Source organism: Bactrocera dorsalis, chromosome 1, assembly GCF_023373825.1.
Source record: "Bactrocera dorsalis isolate Fly_Bdor chromosome 1, ASM2337382v1, whole genome shotgun sequence".
NCBI lineage: Eukaryota > Metazoa > Arthropoda > Insecta > Diptera > Tephritidae > Bactrocera > Bactrocera dorsalis.
This window is the reverse complement of record NC_064303.1, coordinates 7,910,827-7,933,861: the sequence shown is the minus strand read 5'-3', so window position 1 is coordinate 7,933,861 and position 23,035 is coordinate 7,910,827. Positions and strand designations below refer to the sequence as shown.

The window sequence follows — 23,035 nt, the reverse complement described above, 5'->3', positions numbered from 1 at the left end:
CCGTAATCGACTCAAAAGGGTTCCTTTGACCATCGATATTGTTTTAGGAAACAAAGAAAGTCACAGGGTGACATGTCGGGCGTATAAGGCGGCTGTTGCAACACGGCGATCCCTTTAGAGGCCAAATAGTGGGACACGCTGAGGGCGGTGTGGCACGGCGCGTTGTCGTGATGAAGGATCCAGTTACCAGCGATGTCTAGGCGTACCCTCTTGACTGGTTTTCACAATCTTTCGAGTACTAGTCAATAGTAGACTTGCTTCACAGTTTTTCCCGGTGGTACGAATTCTTTGTGAACGATTCTACGGCTATCAAAAAAGGCAATAATCATCGTTTTCACCTTCGACTTGCCCATGCGAGTTTTTTTCGGGTGGGGAGCGGGCGGAGACGTGAGCTTTGGCACGATAAGAGCAGTATCACCATACACTCGATCAAGCAGCGTACTTTTCCGAAGCAGTTTCGCCCAATCTGTCGCAAAATTTTATCGCGACGCGTTGCTCTTGATTTCGTTTTTCCATTTTCGTGACGAGCACTACAAACACACGTCTACTCAACTTGACGCAGCAGGCGAACTAAACAAGCTAGAGCGATGGTACATATATCAATGGAGAGAGGAGGGATGCCGAAAAAAGAAAAAGGGAATTTCAAGGTCACAGGTTTACCACAAGCGCGGCAATAAAATCAGTCTCATTACTTAATTGTCAAACCTTGTATATCAACTCAACTCGTCATGCTGATCGTTCATGTAAATATTTTATAGTGTGTCGTGGCAAACTTAATATATACATGTCCATGTCCTTTGTCTGTAGCAGCCACTAAGATTAGACGTGTTTCTATAAGCTTCGTGATTTTTAAAAGTGAAAGTGAAGTGAAATAATACAGAACACATGCCACGATGTTCATATTCGCCAGACATGGCCCTGTGTGACTTGTTGCTAAGTATTTCCATAATATAAGAGAACCTTAATGAGCCGTTGTTTTAGGAGTAAAGCTGACGTTAAAGGCACATCGCTAAAATAGCTAATGGCTATCTAAAAAGTCGAGTGGATAAGACGATAATGAATGAAGCTAGATGTATAAATAAATGCTATTTTCAAAAAAATCAAAATTTCCGTAATTTTTGAGTATAGCTCGTATATCTTGTTAGTGTATAAAAACTATACAAAATGTCATTTTCATTAAGATTCAAAATATTTCTTTTAATAATACTCTTTTTTTTAATTAAAAAAGCAATCGAAATGGTTGTTAAAATGCAAGTAAATTTTCAAGAAAAATTACAAAAATATTTTTCTAAAATTTTTTTCAAAAAAGCATATTTTTTTTAAAAAATTAAAATAAAATTATAAATTTTTTAAATTAAAAAAATTATTCAAAAAAAAATAAATCAAAATTAAATTTTTCTAAAGACAATTTTCAAAATGCAATTATAAATTTTGAAATTCAATATGAAAAATATTTAAAATTGGAATATTTTAAAATTAAAATTATTTTTTAAAAACGCTTTTTTTAAAATTATTGAAAGAAAATTCCAAAAATAATTTCGAAAAATTCAAAATTATATAAAAATTATTTATTAAAATTTAAAATTATTTTTATATAATTATTTTTTTAAATACTCTTTTTTGTTCAAAGTTTAGAAAGCAACCGGTAAAAAATAAATTTCCAAAGAAAAATTCCAAAAATTATTAAAAAAAAAAAAAAACAAAAAAAATGTATAAATTATGTTGAAATTAAATTCAAAAAATATACAAAATTCCAATTCTGGTAAAAATCGAAATATTTTTTTTTTCAAATAATTTTTTAAAAAGTCTTTTCTTCTTTAAAATTTAAAAAGCAATCATTCGAAATCAATTTCAAGGAAAATTATAAAATAATTAAAAAAAAAGCACTTTTCAAAAAATTAAATAAAATTTAAAAAAATTTCAATTTTTATTAAAAATCTAAATAATTTTTCTATAATCATTTCCAGGTTGTCCTTAAATTAAAAAGGCTACCAATCCAAAATAAATTTCCGAATAGTAAAATTCCAAAATTAATTTTATTAAAGAAAATTTTCAAAAATTCAAAATTTTCATTTTAAATTTTTTTGTTTTCATAAAACTTAAAATTTATCACGAAACCGTTAAACAACCAGAGAAACCAATAACCAACTAAAAATTAAGCAACTAAATTAAAGTTTCCAACCAAGCAAACACGCGCAGTAAACACCAATAAAATCAAAAATGCATGAAGTCAACAAACTGTAAATTTTAGCAAACACTTTTGGCTTTTAATTTGGCTAATTAACAACAAAATGCGCATATTTGGCAGCTAAAGTGGCTTTAAACACTGTAACCAACTGCGTGTGCATATGCTGACCACTTGTGTATGTATAGGAATAAGCACTTACACATACACAAACTAAATTAGGGCTTGCACCAACACATTTACCGGCTGCCAGCGGAAAGAAACGGCGAGTTAAAAGTTTAAATTAAATGTTTGCTGAAAAATAAACAACGCCGAAAGCTTTGTAGGTGACTAAGTGTGTATATATGTGCGTGTGTGTAAGTTTATGTGTGTTTGTCGGTGTATGTAAGCATGCATGTGTATATAAAAACCGTTGTTTTGTTAGTTGCGCAAGCGTTGCGTTGCTTTGTGCCTTTGTTGCTGTGTTTGGCACTGCAACGTGTCCCCTTTGTTTAACGGCACCACAATCGAACGCCCATAAGTTGTCGCTGCAACACAATGCCACGCCCTGCACTACCTCACACACACTCAGAGTGCACTAGAAATTTCCCAGGGCAGCCATATTTATGCTTGGCGTGGACATACTGTTTACTTTTATCGCCAAGCCACTGTTTATAGTACGATTTTTTAGCAACATGTTTGTTGTTGTTTTGTTATTTGTGTGGCTGTGTGTGTGTGATGGACACTTTGGGGCATGCAACGGTGCCGCAAAGCGCATTACAACGTCAACAGACTATTAATAATCATTTTAAATAAATTTAAATAAAATTGCACTGACGCTACAATGCATATATATGCGTGTGTATGTGTGTGTAAATGCTTGAGTATGTGTGTTTATGTCAATATGCAGTGTAATGGCTTACAATAGCGTTAAATATGGCATACAAGCGACCATTAAGCGCATAAATAAGTGGTCACTCAGCCGTAAAGTAGACTACACTTCAGTCTATGCAGCGGGCTTTGGTGGTGTGCGTGTGCTGTCATTGCACTGTCACTAGCTTGGTGTCGCTGCCAGTGGCTGCACTATACAATTTGCTACGATTGTTGTCCATTATTTTTGCATTTATACCATTTTACTGGCATTTTTCTCGACTTTTTGTTCTTCAACGTTGGCGTTGGCTGTCGCCAGTTTGGGTCTTTGGGGAAATTATCTAATGTAGTTGGCGACTTTAAAGAATAGCCATGGACAAAGCCACACGCGCTCATTGACACACACACACATATACATATGTACAACTATACGCACACACATCTATAAAAACTAGTGCATTCGATGAAAGTTATTTGACAGCGTGTTGACTCATCGCCAAAACAGCGTGCGACCACAGAGACACTCTATACAAATACACTATGCATTTTGTGCTTGCCACTATATCTGGCTTGAGTCTATTGTTTGGCACTTCGGAAGCAGCCTTTCGTGCGCCTTGTCTCTCTGGTTGTCTGCCTGCTGGTCATTCGGTGCCGCTAACTGCCCCCACTTGGCACTTTATCAGCTACTTTGCCAAACGTTTGACTCGCTGGGCGCAAGAAAACCACAAAAAACTTGTGCTGGAGTTTTTCGCAGTTACTTCATTGGCACAGTGTTTCTGGTGATAACTCGACTTCAACTTTTTCTCCATTTTCATACCCTAAAAAGGGTACATTAAATTTGCTACGAAGTTTGTAATATCCGGAAGGAAACGTTGGAAATCGTATAAAGTGTATATATAAATGATCAGCGTGACGTGCTCAGTTGATATGACGATCTTTCCATCTATCTTTCAATATATAAGCCAACTAGTCCTTGGAAGATGGACCATGTGTGACCATGTGTAGAAGTTCATGCAAAAGAGGAAAGTTCTCTGAGTGCTATTCATTTGTGAGTGGCCAGAAACGATACGTATAGCTGAAGCAGCTCACCACATCCAGTCTTAGACTAAGTATGCTCTGGGTAGCCAAAAGACATCCATTTGAAGGCGAGCTAAGGTAAGAAGACGAACCATAGGGTCCTTGTGACATTTACTGCAGTGGCTATGTAAAGGAGGGCAAATTCGGTGTGGGACTCGTGGTAGGAGAGAGATTCCGTCGCCGGGTCATCCCGATGGATGAACATGTAGCCACGATCAAAGCGAAGTTCTTCAACATATCGCTTCCTTGCGCTCACGTCCCGATGGAAGAGAAGGACGATGTGATCAAAGATGTCTTCTATGGGCGCTTACAGGGCACGTATGAGAGCTGCTCCCGCCATGATGTCAAAATCGTGCTTGGTGACTTTAATGCCAAGGTGGGCAAAGAAGTATCTTTGGCACAACAGTCGGTAAATTCAGCCTCCACGTTGAAACATCTCCAAATGAGTTAAGACTAATCGACTGCGCCGGGGCCCGAACTATGGTTATGTCTAATATTAGATTTCAGCACAGAAAAATTCATCAAGTTACTTGGCTGTCTCCGGATCGAAAAGCCATCAATCTGTTCGATCATGTCGTAATAGACGGAAGACACATCTCCAGTTTTTTAGACGTGTGTATGATCTGAGGTCCTAACATAGACTCGGACCACTATCTTGTTGCAGCCAAGATTCGCACCCGCCTTTGTGCAGCAAAAATCCACGTCAACAAACACAAGGAAGGTTCGGTTTCCAGAAGCTGTAATCACAACAGATAGTTGAACTATTTTCTACACGACGTGAACTCCTGCTCTCTGAGAGCGCTCGCCAACAACGCGGTATAAGGGAACTGTGGGACGGAATTTCAAGCTTCTGCAAACGAAACCATTGTCTTTCGGAAAAGGCAAGAGAACAGCTAATACGATGAGGAAAACCGTGTCGCAGTGGGAAGACTATCTATCTCACAACGTTCCAATCGACCACAACCCGAGCGGGATGAGATAAATATCGAGAATTAAAGAGGGATACGAGACGCAATTATAGACAAAAGAGAGAGAGGCCGAAATTCGTGAGTATGAAGAGCTTGACAAGTTGGCCGACATGAAAAAAGCTCGCAAATTCTACGAAAAGTTGCGACAACTGAAAGTTTCAAGAGCGGTTCATACTCTTGTAGAGTTCGCAGAGGTGATGTAATGACTGAAGCCCAAAACATACTGAACTTATACAAGGAACTCTTCTCCAGCCTACTTAATGGCAGTGAAGGCATAACATCAGGAGATGGCGACCCCAATTTCCCAATCGATGACGATGGAACAGACGTTCCATTGGCCAACCATGAAGAAATTGAAATAGTAATTACCTATCTGAAGAACAACAAAGTGGCAGGAGCGGATGGATTGCCGAGCTGAGTCGGTAAGCTATGGCAAGAGAGCAAGGCATATGAATTCTCCCTCAACTGCGGAAAGTATAAGAGTAACTTAATTCAATTATTTCCATGAATTTAAGACACTTCTTTGCACGATTTGAGAATATAGAGGAGATGCAGGGATATTTTGAGAAAAACTCCGGCTTCTTCATGAACTACTAAGAAGGCAGCTTAATACCCAAAAATTCTTTCGGAAACAATCAAACAATTTAAGTAGTTAAAAACCAATCAGTTTCTAATGAAATACAGTTTTTATTAACTTCCTTCACCAAATCGACTTTAATCACTATCCTTCCTTGAACTGAATTTAAACTTTCGACTTTCCGCCACTTACTTATAACGTCAATAAGCCGACCTTTGCCCTATGTGTTTGCATAAGTGCAATCTCTTGCTCACAGTTTGACCTAAAAACCTCTTTATGGCCACTGCAAAATATTTACACACAGCCTTTCACGCTTTCGGCCATTCGGCCAGTTAAATTGCAATCGAATTATATTTTGCACATTTGTTGTCTGCTTAAAACCCAATTAAAATGCAATTAAGCCTAAAAGGTCCATAAATATCAACTGTTGTGTGTTGGTAAATTTCATTTTGGGGCAGGCATTTCAACACGTTCGTTGCAATCGAGTAAATTAATTCTTTATTGTGACACAAACGCATTTTAAATTGCTTAAGCACACACAAGTGACTACTTACATCTATGTATATAGAACTATATACATATTTATATGGCATATAAATGCAAATGAGTTTACTAATTGCCATCAAATTAAGTGTTGTTTGTTGTCTATTATTTTTTGTTTAACGATATTCATTACAGGAGCAATATTTCATATTTTCTTCCTACTTATTTACTAAAGTCAATTCTCAACCGGTTTGTTGGCAATTCAAAAAGTCCGGAATTAAGTCAATTAGCTTTATTTTCTTAGAAAATACTGTTAGGCAAATTTACTACATTATTACTGGACTCAATTAGTATTATTATAGCTATCATAATAAAAGAAAAAACTCTCATGAGAACTTAATTTATTAAAAGTTGGACCATTTTTCGATTCCTTTATCCACAGTTTCGATGCTAATTTACTAAAAGCAATCCTATATTGGCTTGAAAGCATTTTAAACAACTTCTTAATTTAGTCAATTAGCTTAATTTTCTTAGAAAAACGACTCCTTAGGTTAGGTTAGATTAATCTGGTAGGCCAGTAAGCCACGCGTAGATCAATTTTGGAGTTCAGTGTCTAAGAGAAGAAGATACCTGCGCTTGTCGCGAATTTTAATAGACTCTGCGGTTTCACTATCGATATCTCCACCAGTGTACCATACCATGGGACCCCAGATGCTTATTTCCATTGTTTCCCTGGTGCAGTCCTGCAGTCTTTTCGATCTGTCAGCCCCATCCTGTGGCCGTGAGTCGCCACCAGATAGTGACCAGTTAGTATTCCCATCATGTTCCCACAGTCTTTTCTATTGAATACCAATAGGAGTTTTATGTACCTCCGATATACCGTTTTGTACATGACTTTTGCAGGTCTGCACCCACGTAGCTTGTTCCATCGGAACTTGATTTTCTTCATTAATCTTGATTTAGGTCTTTAGCGCCCTATTCAGCTAGCTAGCCTCAGCATGTTCATAAATTCCAAATTTCTGCTGGGTGATAGCAAAACGATGTGATATCTATTGGGAAACATGGATCGAAGGACCTTAAACCTGCGTCTGCAAACTGCAGTCAGTTAGCAGGTTTTTGGTTTGTCAGGTTTATTTTAAACCTGCTGAGACTGTAACCCCCATTAGCAACTAGGCATGCCGCATGCCATATAGTTCTTGCCAATGCCTCTCCCTGCTTACTTCTCCTTCCTTGCGAAGCAACCTCTTTATTTTATGGGGACCGACACCAGTGAAGAGTTAAGGTCCTACCATGTTAGTGGATGTTGCGGAGCCGGCGAGCCCATCAGCCAGTTCGATACTGGCAATAGATGAGGTGTACACGGTTATGTTCAGCTACGTTTATTGCGATAGTTGCCGTGGAGGTTTATCTCTATGACTTATCTCAATTAGACTTCTACTTGAAAAATTCTCGGAAATCTTCCCATATGTATGCAGAGTTTGGTGCGTGGTCCTGGGACCCCTGCACTGCTTCCCTACAACTTTTTCGATTCGACACTTGGTCGTACTTTCCTTAAGCAGTAGCTCATTCTTCAGTCTTGCCGCCAAGGGTAACTTTCAATTTCTTCATGAAGTTAATCCTTTTAGAATATGCCTATGTTGGACAAGTGCTTCCTGAGCCTGCAGTTCCCTATATAGAGCACGACAAGGAGACGTAATTTGTCTCGGCGAAAGTTGATAATATCTCTAAATCTTGCAAGGTTGTAACCTCGCAGTGCTATTATGACGATGTCATCGGCATACATCTGACATCGAATCCCATTGTTTGTCAGCAACTCAAAGAGCACATATACTACTAGGCTCTGTAGTAAGAATCATAGTACTTAACCCTGAGGGCTGCACACTTAGTTAGTACCAAAACAAATCTTACTCTCCCCCACAGTGGTTTCAGCTATCCTAGTACACAGTCCAGCCGCTATCCATCTGCATGTTGGAGCCACCACATTGCTTTTCTCCAATGCCTTAATGACGCTTGCGTGCGACGTATTATCAAAAGCACCTGCAACATCAAGAAACGCACATATCGCAACTTCGCTATTATTCAGAGGATTCTAGAGTTCAGCCGTGAGTTGGTAAAGAGCAGTGTTAGTGGATCTGACTTCCCTGTACGCCTGCTAACTGGCGTTTAGAGGTTCGATTTTCAGCGCTTTCGACCTCATGTAGTTATCTATAATCTTTTGGCCAGCAAGACCTCCTACCTTAATACCTTGGGAATGAAGATTACCTTCGCTATTATACACAGTTCTGCGATACACACTATTACAAGGCTATCCCTCATCAGCCCAAAACGATGTGGTAAGATATTTTGCATACCTTGTTGCAAAAGTGGTGGAAAGAGGACGTCCGCCACTGTTCACTTACAGTTCGAGAAGGAGTCTAGTGTCTACTTGGTTGAATATGCAGTATATAATCTATGCTCTATGTGCGACCATTGTTGGAATTTGGTCAGATCGAACCGTCGCCGAGAAGTGTGAAAGCTGGAGTGCCTTTGGCCTGTCCTCAAAATGGAAGCGAATAATGATAATTTAATTTGAAAAATACTTTTGCCCAAACAAAAATTATTGCAGATTTTTACGTTTTAATGAAACTTTAATAAATATTCCATACAAAATTTTATTCCAAACTTTTATTAAAAATAAAATTTCTTCGCACTCACCTCACTATCATTGCTGTGCAGTATGAGCTTGAAGCCGGGCAACAAATTCGGCTCCTTATTGACATCATCCAATGCCAGTCTTGCAGCTGGCATGCACGCCTGTCCGCCCTGCCATCCTCCGGTGCCGGCAATCGGAAATATACCGCCTATATGCAGTTCATCGGGTCGGCCGCCGTTCGTTAAATCGGCGTTGTGTAAAATTAATGAAAGCAGTAAAAATATCCAAAATGTTACAACACCATCACATGTCATATCCTGCGAAAGCAAAGCAAACACACAAACAAATTCGGTTAAATATAACGGTGAAAAAGGCTGAAAAAGGTTAACAAGCAAAAACTACAAAAAGTTAATTGCGAATGAACAATGCGCATCTGAGCACACACACTCACACATATGTATATGCAACGCTATGTGCATTTGTGTGTGTGCATAAATTAATTAATTTGCATTTAACACATTTTAAACACCTTAGTGCTGTGTAAATTATTTTATTTTACACAATAAAAATGCGCAAACGCTTAAAAAAATTAAGTGCAAATTACGTCACACATTACCGTTATAATGTCAATGTTTTTCAATGTGTGCATTGAAACAGCGCACGTATTGTTGGCGTTGTTTATACAAGCTGCTGTTGTTTCATATGAAAAATATTGCAATAAAAATATTAAAAGAGAAGAATAATATTAAAAAAAATAAAAAATTATAAAATAAGTAAAACTGTTAACTTCTGCGGCACCGAAGCTATAACAGCCTTCATTGTTGCAGTTTTCAAAGCAAAAAAATATATAAAAAGTTTGGAAAGGCTTTTGCCGCTGATTTTTTATGGCAGCTATATGATATAGTGATCTGATCTGAAAAAATTTTTTGAAGATTTTACCGTTACTTTGGATAGTAGTCTATGTTGAATTTAGAGAAGTTATCTTGTGAAATAAAAAAGGTTTCCATACAAGAACTTCATTTTAAACGTTAAGTTTGTATGGCAGCTATATGATATAGTGATCCGATCTAAACAATTTTTTTGGAGATTACACAGTTACTTTAGCGAATCATCAGTGCCAAATTTCTGTAAGATATCTATTCAAATGCAAAAGTTTGCCATACAAGCACATGATTCCAAACGTTCAGTTTGTATGACAGCTATACGCTATAGTGGTCTGATATTGGCAATTCGGACAAATAACAAACTACTTGAGTAGGAAATTACGTCAGCAAAAGTTCAAATCGATATCTCAAAAACCAAGCGACTTGTACGCGTATATAGTATGGCACTTACAGGACATGGATAAATCGACTCAACTATTTCAAAATCACGCTAATGATTTATATATACATTAAAGAGTATCCAATAATATCCAATGTTTACTTCTATGTTATTTAAATCTCGCGACATACATAATATTTTCTCTACAGAGTATAAAAATAATAGTAATATTAAAAAATAATAATAATAATAATATGAAGCCGAAAAAAAAAATAATTATTCCAAAAGTATGCGTTATTTTAAAAAAATATTCTCCCTCAGCTAATTTATTAGTAATTTATAGCGTAAGAAATTACTATATAATATACATAAATATTGACATTTCATTATAGTTGCCAAACAAAAGCATTGCCTGCAAACAATACCTGTGCTTGTGCAGCTTGCCACATGCCACCGATTTGCGCGCCTGATTGATTTACCACACCCCTCACACACTGCTTGACGCAAAAAGTGCGAACAGCACTGGCAGCATGCAACCACGTGCTTTTAATTATATTGTTTCTGTTGTAGTTATACTTTGTAGTTGTTGTTGTTGTACATTTTGTTGTTTTCGCATTTTTGTTACATAGCGGGAAGCTGCTTAAATTACGCTGATTTCATAATAATTAAATGTTTCGCCACATTGTTACAAGTACGTATACTAGGGTGGTCCGTAAAATTTCTTATTTAAGATTTTTTTAGTCTCACACAGTTACCTAGATAAAAATGCTACAATCGTAAATAATATTACCCTAGAAGCTGGAAGTTTTGAGTTTACATAAGGGTGATCCTATCTTTCACCACCGTCTTCATGTGCGCTTAAAATATTTATATGATAATTTCAATATGTAAACTTATCTTTTTACGTAGCTTTCGTTGGAAAAGGCTTACGACGATCAAGTTTTATCAAAAATACAATACGGAGAGCCTTCAAAAACGGTCAATAGTTGAAGATATGCCTCGTTCTGAACGACCTTCGAACTCTTCATCTTCTTAAATTCTGACCCAATTTAAAGCCAAAAACACAATGAATATCATTAATCCGCCTTCACCAGTTTTGGCTAAGTGTAATTTTTTCTTGTTCCCCAAACTGAAATTGAAGCTCCGTGCTCCGTTTTCAGTCGATCATGGAGATAAAACAAAATTATCAGAAGGTGCTGAACGTCATCCCAAAAAGTGCTTATGAAGGCGTCAAATTAACTATTGATGAATAATTATATATTTTGTATTTTACATACAATTTCCGGGGACATTTTTGTTACAATGTATATAACAATTTCAACTGTAGCTCTAATCGAAATCAGTGAAAGTATCGGAGACATCCATTTTTGAAAAAACTTTTCAACATGCTGTAGCGGCCACCATTGTGAACATTTTTCAAAGGCTTTTTAGGGTTCAGACGGTTATTCTTCGGAGTTTCAAAGAAATCAGAAAACCACATGCAAATCGCTATTTATCTGCCATTATCTTACGCAACTATATGTGCCTGAAAATGGTCCCCCAATCAGGTATCAGAGTCAAGATCTTACCATATCTAAAGCAACATTTACTGACATCCATAGTGTATACTTATTTAGCATTTTAGAGATTTAATATGACCGTTTTCAGTGCTGTTGCTAATATAATATTGTGGAGGGTGAAGAAAGTGAGGTGTAAACACGAAACCGAGAATTTTGATTTGATAAAAGTGATTAAAGACTAAACTGAGATATTTGCTTGAGACAAGTTATGAAGTAGTTCGGAAGTTATAAAGTAATTCGGAAGTTTGATAGACTGTAGTTGGAATGCAGTTATAATCTCTAAGGATACAGTTTTATGTAAATAACATAAAGTTTTAGCAGGGGCACATTGTGAGCAGCGGTTTGAAACCTAACTATCATAGATAAACTCGAACTTTAAGCTTAAAAATGACCGTTCTGATGAATAAACAGCTGCATATATCACTCTATTACATAAACTATTTATTTTGGAATTCTGTAATTAAAAAGTACACCCACTATAATCTAATGACTGACGTGAAAATACATTGAAATATGACTGGTTTTCTGGATGTTTCTTTTTCATAAACTTCAGCGTTTAGTATAGTGTCAGTTAACCTGTAGTTCCAGCCATTTTTACATAAAAAAGTTGCCTCGAAATAATTATATTAAATATGAAGTACTTTTAAAGATCCGACATTAGCTTTATGTTGGAAGCAATACTGAATGATGGGTTTTAAAGTTCGTCCACAAGAAAAAATTCATTGTCAGCTATTTCATAAGATTGATTAGTCATATTTTTTTCCTCTTTGGTTCAGCGATAGTTCCTGGTTCAAAAATTGTGTTTTTAGCGCTTTTATATATCTCTTCATTCTAAATGTAAGCAATATTTAATTTAAATTGAAATTTTGTGAAATCGCGGGAGATAATTTCACCCCTCTCCGAACGCGTGCTTGTTTACCGCTTCACCGTTTTGTTTGCGTTTATATTTTAATTATGCCACGTCCATTTAAATGTGCAATGATGCATAATATTGCGGGCACATTTGGCAGAATTCATTTTCGCTATAACTACATAATTATATGCGCGCATACAGGGTGTTACGTTTATGACGGGCTTTACTGAATATTATCTCAACAAATAATGACTATACAAATAGTCAACTTGTTCTCAGGATCTGTGAGATGAGCTAAGAATACCAGTAAAAATCTGAGAGGATGCTAAAGTAAAACTATATTAGACCTTTTCAGGAACATTATATCAACAAATACGGTCTATACAAAGAGTCAACTTGTGATCTCTGTGTGTGAGGTCTGTGAAAAGAGCTCCGAACATCAGCAAAGATCTGAAAGTAGGTTAATTCGCATCCTTAGATGACCAACTAATATAATACCAAAAATTTAGTCTCAATCGTTCCGAGGAATAATATAATTTTTCAAGCACTCAAAAACCTCTATTATAGATAAATGAATACCTGACATTTATCTATAATAGTTCCTACTTTTAAAATATCTAGTTAGCAGCAAACAATTTTTTATTATCGAAGACATGAACCCGAGTACACTATATTTGAATATATTATAATATATTTTTCCTTATTGCTACACCCTTCAAATACCCGCTTTCATTTGTTTATGTTTACATATAGTTAAACTGTGCCCAATATTTCAAGCATGGCTGCATACTTTTCTGATTACATCGAGCGACATGCAAGCAATTAATATGTAAGGTTGTATGGGTTAGTGGCTGTAAGTGCCGCTCGTGCAGCTTCCAGGTTAATTAGTCTGGGCTTAATGCAACTAATTGTATTTCGCTTATAATAAACAACACATGACTCACTACTATTTATGCCATCAGGGGAAATATATTTACATATATCAGCCGACTGAAACGAGTTCGGTACAGGGATCATGAAAATAAATACATATAACGAGAGACACATACTACTAAGCCTTTATCTCAACACATAGAGAGCAAACCGTATACTATTTTAGATAATACTATTTTAGATAATAATATATAGCCTTACACTACCTAACCTGAAAAGGAATGGGTAAAGATTATAAACATATAAGAAGAGAAGGAAGTGAATACATTAACCCGTCATCTTCTCTCAAGCAGAACGAACTATGAAGAGACTAGCTTTACAGAGATCGAAAAGATCACTGAATCTCTTGCAATCGATCTTGGACTGAAAGGCTTTTTAGACAGAGCATGTACTCGTACTAATAGTGGCCCAGTGCTGACCAAGCTTTCGCGGAGCCCATCCATCTAGTGGTAAAGGGTGATTTTTTAAGAGCTTGATAACTTTTTTTAAAAAAAAACGCATAAAATTTGCAAAATCTCATCGGTTCTTTATTTGAAACGTTAGATTGGTTCATGACATTTACTTTTTGAAGATAATTTCATTTAAATGTTGACCGCGGCTGCGTCTTAGGTGGTCCATTCGGAAAGTCCAATTTTGGGCAACTTTTTCGAGCATTTCGGCCGGAATAGCCCGAATTTCTTCGGAAATGTTGTCTTCCAAAGCTGGAATAGTTGCTGGCTTATTTCTGTAGACTTTAGACTTGACGTAGCCCCACAAAAAATAGTCTAAAGGCGTTAAATCGCATGATCTTGGTGGCCAACTTACGGGTCCATTTCTTGAGATGAATTGTTGTCCGAAGTTTTCCCTCAAAATGGCCATAGAATCGCGAGCTGTGTGGCATGTAGCGCCATCTTGTTGAAACCACATGTCAACCAAGTTCAGTTCTTCCATTTTTGGCAACAAAAAGTTTGTTAGCATCGAACGATAGCGATCGCCATTCACCGTAACGTTGCGTCCAACAGCATCTTTGAAAAAATACGGTCCAATGATTCCACCAGCGTACAAACCACACCTAACAGTGCATTTTTCGGGATGCATGGGCAGTTCTTGAACGGCTTCTGGTTGCTCTTCACCCCAAATGCGGCAATTTTGCTTATTTACGTAGCCATTCAACCAGAAATGAGCCTCATCGCTGAACAAAATTTGTCGGACGTAAAGCGCGAAACACATTTCGAACCGAACACTGATTTTGGTAATAAAATTCAATGATTTGCAAGCGTTGCTCGTTAGTAAGTCTATTCATGATGAAATGTCAAAGCATACTGAGCATCTTTCTCTTTGACACCATGTCTGAAATCCCACGTGATCTGTCAAATACTAATGCATGAAAATCCTAACCTCAAAAAAATCACCCGTTAGAACACTCTCTCTTCGATATTCGGCATCCATGAAACCCTCCTATCCAGGCTGAGCCCTAGCCATTTCAGTGTATCCATCGGATGCAGACAGATGTCTCCCATGTGTGACAGCGGTGCCACCGGGATCTTATATCTTGTATTAAATAAAAAAACCGCGGTTTTACTCGTATTTTGGTTGATGGTGAGACCACTTCCGACTGCCCAATTTGTTACGACGCAATTGGTACACAGTACTCAGGAACTTTTTCTTTATAAATAAGTGCTACTTACATCATATGGATAGGTAATCACCCGACAGCCACATTTAGTCGAGCACGAGCGTTGCCTCATACCGTTTCAATCGCTCTGCCAGGAAGAAGACAGAGATTTTGGTGTTTGAGGTTTGAATCCACTCCAAGACCGTCCAGAACAGTAACGAATGCTTCCGGCGGGACGTTACTGAAAGCGCCCTCAAAATCAAGGAAGGTGCCAACAGCGAATTCCTTAACCCAATGGCTTCCTCAAGCCATGACTCGATTGTACGCATGACAGTATCCACTTACTTGCCATCACAATAAGCATGTTATGCTTCTGAAAGATTTGAACTCGGAATGCGCCTCCTTATGTACCAATCCATCAGTCTCTCCTAAGCTTTTAGTAAAAAGGAGAAGAGGCTAATCAGCTTAAAGATCTTAGCGGTAACGTGGGAGCTCCTCTCAGCTTTCGGCATGAAAGTAACTCTGACTCGTCTTCCAGGTTAATTCGTTCGCATAAAAAGGTGACATCCAGTTGCATGACACCAGGGTCTTGAAAGGTTTGAACAAATTGATCACCCAGGTCAAGTGCCGTTCTTCCAGAAGGTAGACAAAGGCCGCGCAATCATCTTGCAGCACTCCGCGAGATATCCATCCAGACGAGCCCGGGAAGTGGGCTTCAAGAAGCATACGAGGTGAATCTTTACTGCTTGGGGTTCAATTCCTATTTTCACCGTTAAGATAACCCGGGGACACGGAGTTCTGTGCGAGAATATACCTGAACTTAGGGGACTCATGGTGATAGAGGCTAAGAAGGATAATAATTAGTAATTTAATGTGGGTGACTAGGTAATATTATCTAGAGAGCAAACTTTGGATAAGTATGAGATTGAGGAATTTGAAGAGGGGAATATATTTTCTTTATTATTATCAGAAATCTTGTGTGTAGAAATCTAGAAATGGGTTACAAAACAGCATAAAACTATATTCGAAATCTACTTATATTATACTAGGATATATTGTATGAAGTAAAGATTTTCTCACGCTAATGAGAACCTCTATGAATTCCATTAATAAAGTGAAGCCTATGGTAGGTCAATTCTTTGATGAATTCTGCAGTCAGAGCTTAACTTCTAGTACTAGCTCCACCTAAATGTCTAATCAATTTTCCTCAAGTAACCTGAAACCACTAACCACTTAAGCAACTCAAAGCCAAATTTGTTTACTTGCAGCGAAATAAATTCTCGGAATATGATTTTGTGCAAATAGCATATGGGTTCCAGTGGAAAATTCTGAAAATTGAGAAAACTTCGAAGGTCAGCATTTACTAAAAGGAATTTGAATATTTACTCACCTGCGGCTAAGTGATTGAGGTTAATTTTCTGTCAAGAGCAGCAGCTTTTCCCGCTTGCTGCTGCTTTAAATGAATTTGGAATTCAAAAAGAACCTGACGATGGCAATTTGATACTTCAAGGATGCCAAACGAATTCCTTTGAATATGCAAACGCGTAAATGTAAAAATAAAAGGCGAAGAATGGCGCAAGAGAAGGAAACGGAAAAAGGAAAGAAAAACAAGAAAACATAACGAAAAATTAAAAATAAAAATTAGAAAAATATAAATATTAAATAACTGAAAACAGCAGACAGTAAAGGATATATTTTTCATAGCTGCAATACAAACATACCGAGAAGCAAATGATACAAACATACAGAGTTGTATTTCCGAATCTTTTTCGCCGACACAACACGCACGTAAGCAAATAACGGAAATTAAAAGGGTTGTAAAGCAATGAATTTGTGATTTGCGCAATTTTCTATTTTCCCTTACACCCTTTTTTAATTGTCCAAATTCGTAGAATGCCTCAAAAATTAAAGCAAGAAATTTTAAACAAAAAAAGCGCTTTAGATTTCTACGCAAGCGATACGCACAAATTAAGGACGAAGACGAAAGAGAGAAAGTAAAATGTGCAAATGGCGCACAAAAAGTGCAAAGTGTACAAAGTGGCAAGTGAAATGCGACCGGAAAGTGGAGCGAGAGTTGGAGCGTACAACGAGTGTAGATCAAATTTTAATAGGGGCTCGTTTGAAGCGCAAACATGGGACACAAAAATAATTAAATGGAGAATTAAACAAAAAAGGAAGGGAAATAACAAAAAAGGGGTTACAATTTCAAAGTGTAAATAAATTTAGTTGAATAAATAAAATTTTAATTTGCCCTTTTCACAAAAGCAATAAAAAGTAGGGAGAGATGTTGTATTGTGTGATAAAGCAAGCAAGGAAATTTAAAGAGTAACAAATGAAGATGATTTTGGAGAAATAATTCCTGAAGATATTGGCAAAAAAAAATTTACTACAGCAAACTCATAATAGTAGTACCATAATGCATATTTATTATCATAAGTATTCGGCCAGTACGCAGATAGCAACAGTAGTTAACTCTAATTCAATCAAATTTCAAAAATATATCATAAACTATTTTCCCAAAAATAAAATTACATTTCTTTTTCTTCTTCTTCGTCGACACCGAATTTTATCTAACCTCACAAAATCAAAGCATAAAGCTTGAGTCGATCTCATAACTCTTTAATATCATCTATATCTCTGAGTATCAGCTTCTAATGCACTATATAAATCACAACCGGACTAAGGTTAGTATATAAAATCAATTGCTTTAAAAATCTCAAATAATTTTTAGAAAAAATGTCTTTTCAGATTAAATATAATTGACCTCCTATTGTTCATCATGGAATCATATCAGCTGTACAAGTGAAAGTTAATTGAAGCGCGCGCTGTGTGACGGAAAACAAATGTGGATTGTAAGCGATGATATGTTGAGTGTGGTGAAGATTGCGTATCAGTGTTGTGAGTCTGAGTCGATGTTGAGTGCTAGCGTGGTATGTGTGTTGATGTCGGGGGATGACGCTCATTTAGCATTCATCTTTTAATCTTAAGACTATAATATCAGCGGGGTTATTTTAAGAAAGTACTAAAATATAGATTTTGGTTTTTGGAATTTAAGTACTCGTATTCTATTATTATTTTAACAGGTAAAACACATTTTTTGGAACAAAATAGTTTTTTGGTGGTACACTGTTTACAGCAATCCTCTAAGGATATCATTTTTGTAGTACGATTTGTCCTTTGCTTCAAAATAGGGCTCAGTTTCAATTCCTCGAAACTTTCTTCGCACCGAACATTTTTTTAATTTCAGAGTATAGCAAATAGTAGCAGGGGGCCAGATGTGGAGAACACGGTGGATGCGAAAGCAATTAGAAATTATTCAAAGCAATTCGAATCACGGATTTTTGTCAGCGTTTTCATTGACATTGGACATGGTACATTGACTGTCTCGGGACTCATTACAATGCCTTGGTGAAACAATACTCGCTTTCTGTTCAAATTCTCATATCGACGCAAAGGCTCTCGAGTTTACTACTAATTAAAAATCCAAATCCCAAATAATCAACTCGGCAGGGTTTTTGGTCAAAAGTGAGCTCGCGTGGCACCGAGCTTTCTCATTTCTAAATATTCATAAATAATACGATGTACACGTTCATTTGATATCCTTAGAGTGCCAGCCATCTCGACCACCACTTTTTGGCGTCCACTGCGTTCACCGTACTTATTTCACAACGTCTAAACTTCATATATCAATCCTTGAAAATTGATTTTTCTGTGGCAATGTCTGGAAACTCGTCATCAATCAAATTCTTGCTTCAAGTGTACTTTTCCCGTTCAAAAAACAATATTTCATCAGCAAACAAAATTCCTTTTTTTAATTTTTTCACAAAAGTCATATTTATATACACACTTTATGAAAGTTAGGGTTAACTGACAGTTATATGGATTTAATTCTGGTGGCGTCATCTATGTGTTAGGCTGTGGCCTTTTTAATCGATCTTTTATATGCATAAATTTATAAGTTTCCAAGGAACGGCAGCAACCCATAAAAATTTTCAGCTTCATAGAAGAACATATCGCTCATTTGCTGCAAGACCGGCATAAGTCAAAAAAATCGATTCTCCAGAAAACGTGTTTAAACTTTTCAACTGACTACTACCTTACACGGTGACTCCAACCTTACACCTCTTCTCAAGCGGAGCATATAAGAGGTATTCATATGAATTTTTCACTCAACATGAAGTATGATATAACGAACAATTCTGCAGCATTAACTCAAAAATCACTTTTTTTGATTTATGCCGGTCTTGCTGTAAATGAGCGATATGTTGACACAGAGCACAGGAACTTTCAGTCCGCACAAGACAATTATGAGTTTTAGGAACAGCTGTCTTCAGATCACGGCATTTCTCAATTATTTATTGAATATTTGTTATGAGCTCTCAATTATACTTTTTGATGGCATATGTTAAATGGCATGGAGTAAAATTTGTTTCTCTCCAAAGTGATAAGACAGAATATTAAAGAGAAAACGGTAAACAGATAGGATTATACTTGTACCAATTCTTTCTATCCTATCTTAGCAACATTAGAAGACATCATTCTAATATGTAAGCACAACAGTCAGCTCTTTATTTAAATTAGTATAATAAATATAAAATTAGTTTCCAGCCAGTTGCTAAAACAAGAAGTGATTTGAATATCAGCTAAATGTTTAGTCAAGACGCACACCGTCATTTGTATGAAGAGACTGAGAAGCGTCAGCTCATCAAATGTGATACGGTCTAAAAAACAATTACATTTTCAAATATTTGAATACAACTCTTTGTTATCGCCTTTAAAATAGGATTTGGATCCAATTCAAACAAGTCAACGCTTAATCATATTAAAAAACCCATGTCTTGTCACCAGCAATTATGAGTTTGATGAATATAGGGTAAGCATTTCTCAAGCAACCGCTACTTGTCGTATTTTTTGCAAAATAATAAAGTCCATACAAATTGTGTTGATTCGATCCATAAGATCTTCTACTATGTGTACCTCTGATGCCAACCCGACTCTCTTCATCCAAACATTCTGATGCCAACACGCCATTTTCAAAACTGTTTCTTTAATGTTTTCGGTATTGTCGTCATTAATAGAGATGGATGGCTGAATCTCGTGAGGCAAGTTTTCGATAACTTCCCCACCCTCTCTGAATGAATTGTGCCACTCAAATAATAATGTTCGTGGTCAAGTGGACTCCTCAAAGCACTTCTACATCATTTCCAGGATCATACATCAAAATGAGATAAAACATAGTGAAACCAATTTAGATGAAAATTTTATTGACACGGTTTTTACAAGCTCACTGACCTTATGCCAGTCGATAAAACTCCCCCTTTTCATAAAATGATGTAAGTAGACCAATCTTGAACTTTCATTCATTTTGAAAGTCATTTTAATCAGGTATGATTTATCCTGTTTAAATATGTCAACCCAACGATTCAGCTGGTTTGCAAACCATCTAAATATTTAGTCAAGACACAGACCGTCACTTACGTTCTTATAAAACATTTTTATAGCCTGCGTCTATATCTGCTTAACTCACAAATTTGATCGAAATTACGTAACACAAGATTATTATGGAAAGTTGTCTGTGCCAGTTGAGGTCCGCATCTAGAAACCGCTTAACACGTGTTAGAGACTGTGAGTGATAAGTGTAGAACAAATTGAATAGGATAACTTGTATTTGAATTGAATTCTTCATTTTCATTTCATTCAAAGCAACAAAATTATATTTAAGATTTTAATAGAAAATTTGTAACAAATCCTCCAGCTATTTGCAGCATCTTAACGATTTTAGCCACCTTTTTTACGACTCCCTTTCCTTCTGTTTATCCACTCCTTTTCATTTTCTATTTTAGCAATAAATGAAAATAGCGAATCCGTTCCTTCCCCCTTCTTTCCCTCTCACCCTCATATGTACTATTTGTTTACTTGTTTTGGGCACATACATGCCTTGAAAGGTGCATCTTGAAAAAGGCAAGTATCCTTTCTAATTTAGTAAGTACACATCGGAGATTGTGATACGCTTTCGCTTTGCTTTCTTCGATTTTATCGTTTCGTAGATTTCTTTCAATTTGCCTATAATTTTATGCATGAGTTGTGCAGTAAAAGCGGTAGATAGTAGATAGTAGCTGCAGGATTCTATATTCTTTTGCGTTGACACTAGTGTGCCATATCCTAAGGCTCTTTGAGCTGGCTGTTTAACTAGCAAACACATTTTTTTGTTTGTTTTTGGAGTTCTTCACAAAATTTCGGGAACGAAAAAGGGGAAAATATATTTTTTCTGTGCTTTATTGTTGTTATTTTTTTTTATTTTTTTATTTTTTTGCATTTCTATTTTTTTGTTGTGTCGCAATTCTATTTTCACTTTTGTCAATATTTGGTACTGTTATCCTTTTTTTTTGTTTCTGCTCCCAACTGTCGGTCGTTAAACCGTTAGAGAGAGCTTAAGGGTTGCTGGTCCGGTTCTGATATAATGTGATTTAATGAAGTATGTGCTGACCAATTCGGTTAGTGGGTTGGGTTAGGTCAATTCGTGGAAGCGTAATGTGCTGTGATAAGAGGATAGAAGGATATTGATGCTAAAGTAAGCATTGTTGGAATGAAAGGCTGGCAGAAGAGCCGTATAATTTTTATGATAACCAGCGGCCTTAGATTTATGAGCTATAAATCATAAGGACAGCTGGTAAAAAAAAAATAGAAAAATAGTGAATTTTATTTGTTTTAGTAATAACGGTTATGTTGTATGTTTTTTTTTCTAGAAGCTGAAGCATTTACTGAGAACTTCTTTGGCTTTACCAAAATTGGTACTTTTCTGGCCTCAAATATTTTCAAAACCCATAAAATGCTAACGAAATGTACTCAAACGAAATACAATAAAATACAATAAAAATTGTTGTTGTTATTATTCACACTCCTCTCCTACTCTGCTCTCTTAAACCCCTTAGTTTTGCCGACATGTTCCTAAGTCTATGGAATTTTTATTTACATACAATAAATTTGCATATGTCCAGCAAGGATGCAACCACTTGTCACATGTCCTTGTATAGCACGCCATAAAAATGTAGAAATATTTAACTTGAGAGAGGTGGGAAGAGTGTGAAGCTGTTCGAAGAGAGGCAACAGAGGCAAGCGGTGGCAAACTTATCGTGTCGCAGCTAACAAAATCTCCATGAGCAATAGAGGACTCTGCAATACCAAGGTCTTCTAATGCTCACACTCCTCTAAAGCTCAGCTCCTCTTACGCTCTTCTTCTCTAACGCTCTTCTTCTCTTACGTTCTTCCTTTCTTACGCTCTTCTTCTCTAACTCTCTCCTCTTCTTACATTCTACTCCTCACCCACTCTTATTCCACTCCCTTCTGCACCGGCAACCCACACCCCAGCAATTTTGCATAAATTAAAGTCCGCTTTATTGGCCTAGAAAACTGCTCTTTTGCTTCAACGCACTCACGATGACAGCGAATTCAAATGAAGACCAAGTAAGTAGAGAGCAACACAGCAAAGCCAAATAAGTATGCAATAACCAAGCAGCAACGAGAGACATTTCTTAGAAAGACTACAGGCAGGCAGCAGGCTTGATGTTGGTGTGCGCGTGTTGGTGCCAGGCGCAAATATGCAAAAAGGACATGCTCAAAGGACATTCATGGACATTCAGGCAACAAAATTACAGCAGCAAAAATACAGCAGAAATAACAATAAAGTAAAGGTATATAAAATAATATGAAATGTAAGAAAATAAAATGAAACGGAGAGAAATATTTAGTCGGTTTGGCACTTGGCACTTGTAAATGCAAATATGCGGAAGTAGTTGCCATGCCTTGCACTAGTAAAGTGGGTAAGGGAGCTGGGCGGAACATGCAGGCGGGGGGAGGCTAGTTTTATCTTTGCCAAAATTGTGGTTGGAGTTGTATAGCAAAGCTGTAGACCTGCGGGCTGGGAATTAAATGTGTGGCAAAACATTTCGTGTTGCTGACATTTGGGTTGCCGGCGCTTGGATTGCCGACGCTAGGACCCAGTCAACAAGCAGTGCGCACAAATGAATTTAACGCAAGTATTTGCTGCTAGCATTTTGTTTAC

At 36.8% G+C, this 23,035-nt stretch overlaps 1 protein-coding gene across 3 annotated transcripts in view; it reads right to left on the bottom strand.

Annotated features, from left to right (window-relative positions):
* The window catches only part of LOC105221829 (gamma-aminobutyric acid type B receptor subunit 1), a 394,872-nt gene that overhangs the window by 296,017 nt on the left and 75,820 nt on the right, over window positions 1–23,035 (bottom strand). For all 3 annotated transcript variants that reach the window (XR_007422804.1, XM_049457025.1, XM_049457029.1), the window contains exon 2: window positions 8,834–9,088. Coding sequence is in view for 2 of the 3 variants with exons in the window: in XM_049457025.1 (XP_049312982.1) it covers window positions 8,834–9,085 (252 nt within the window). In the remaining variant the exon portion in view is untranslated. The remainder of the gene's footprint in view (window positions 1–8,833; window positions 9,089–23,035) is intronic.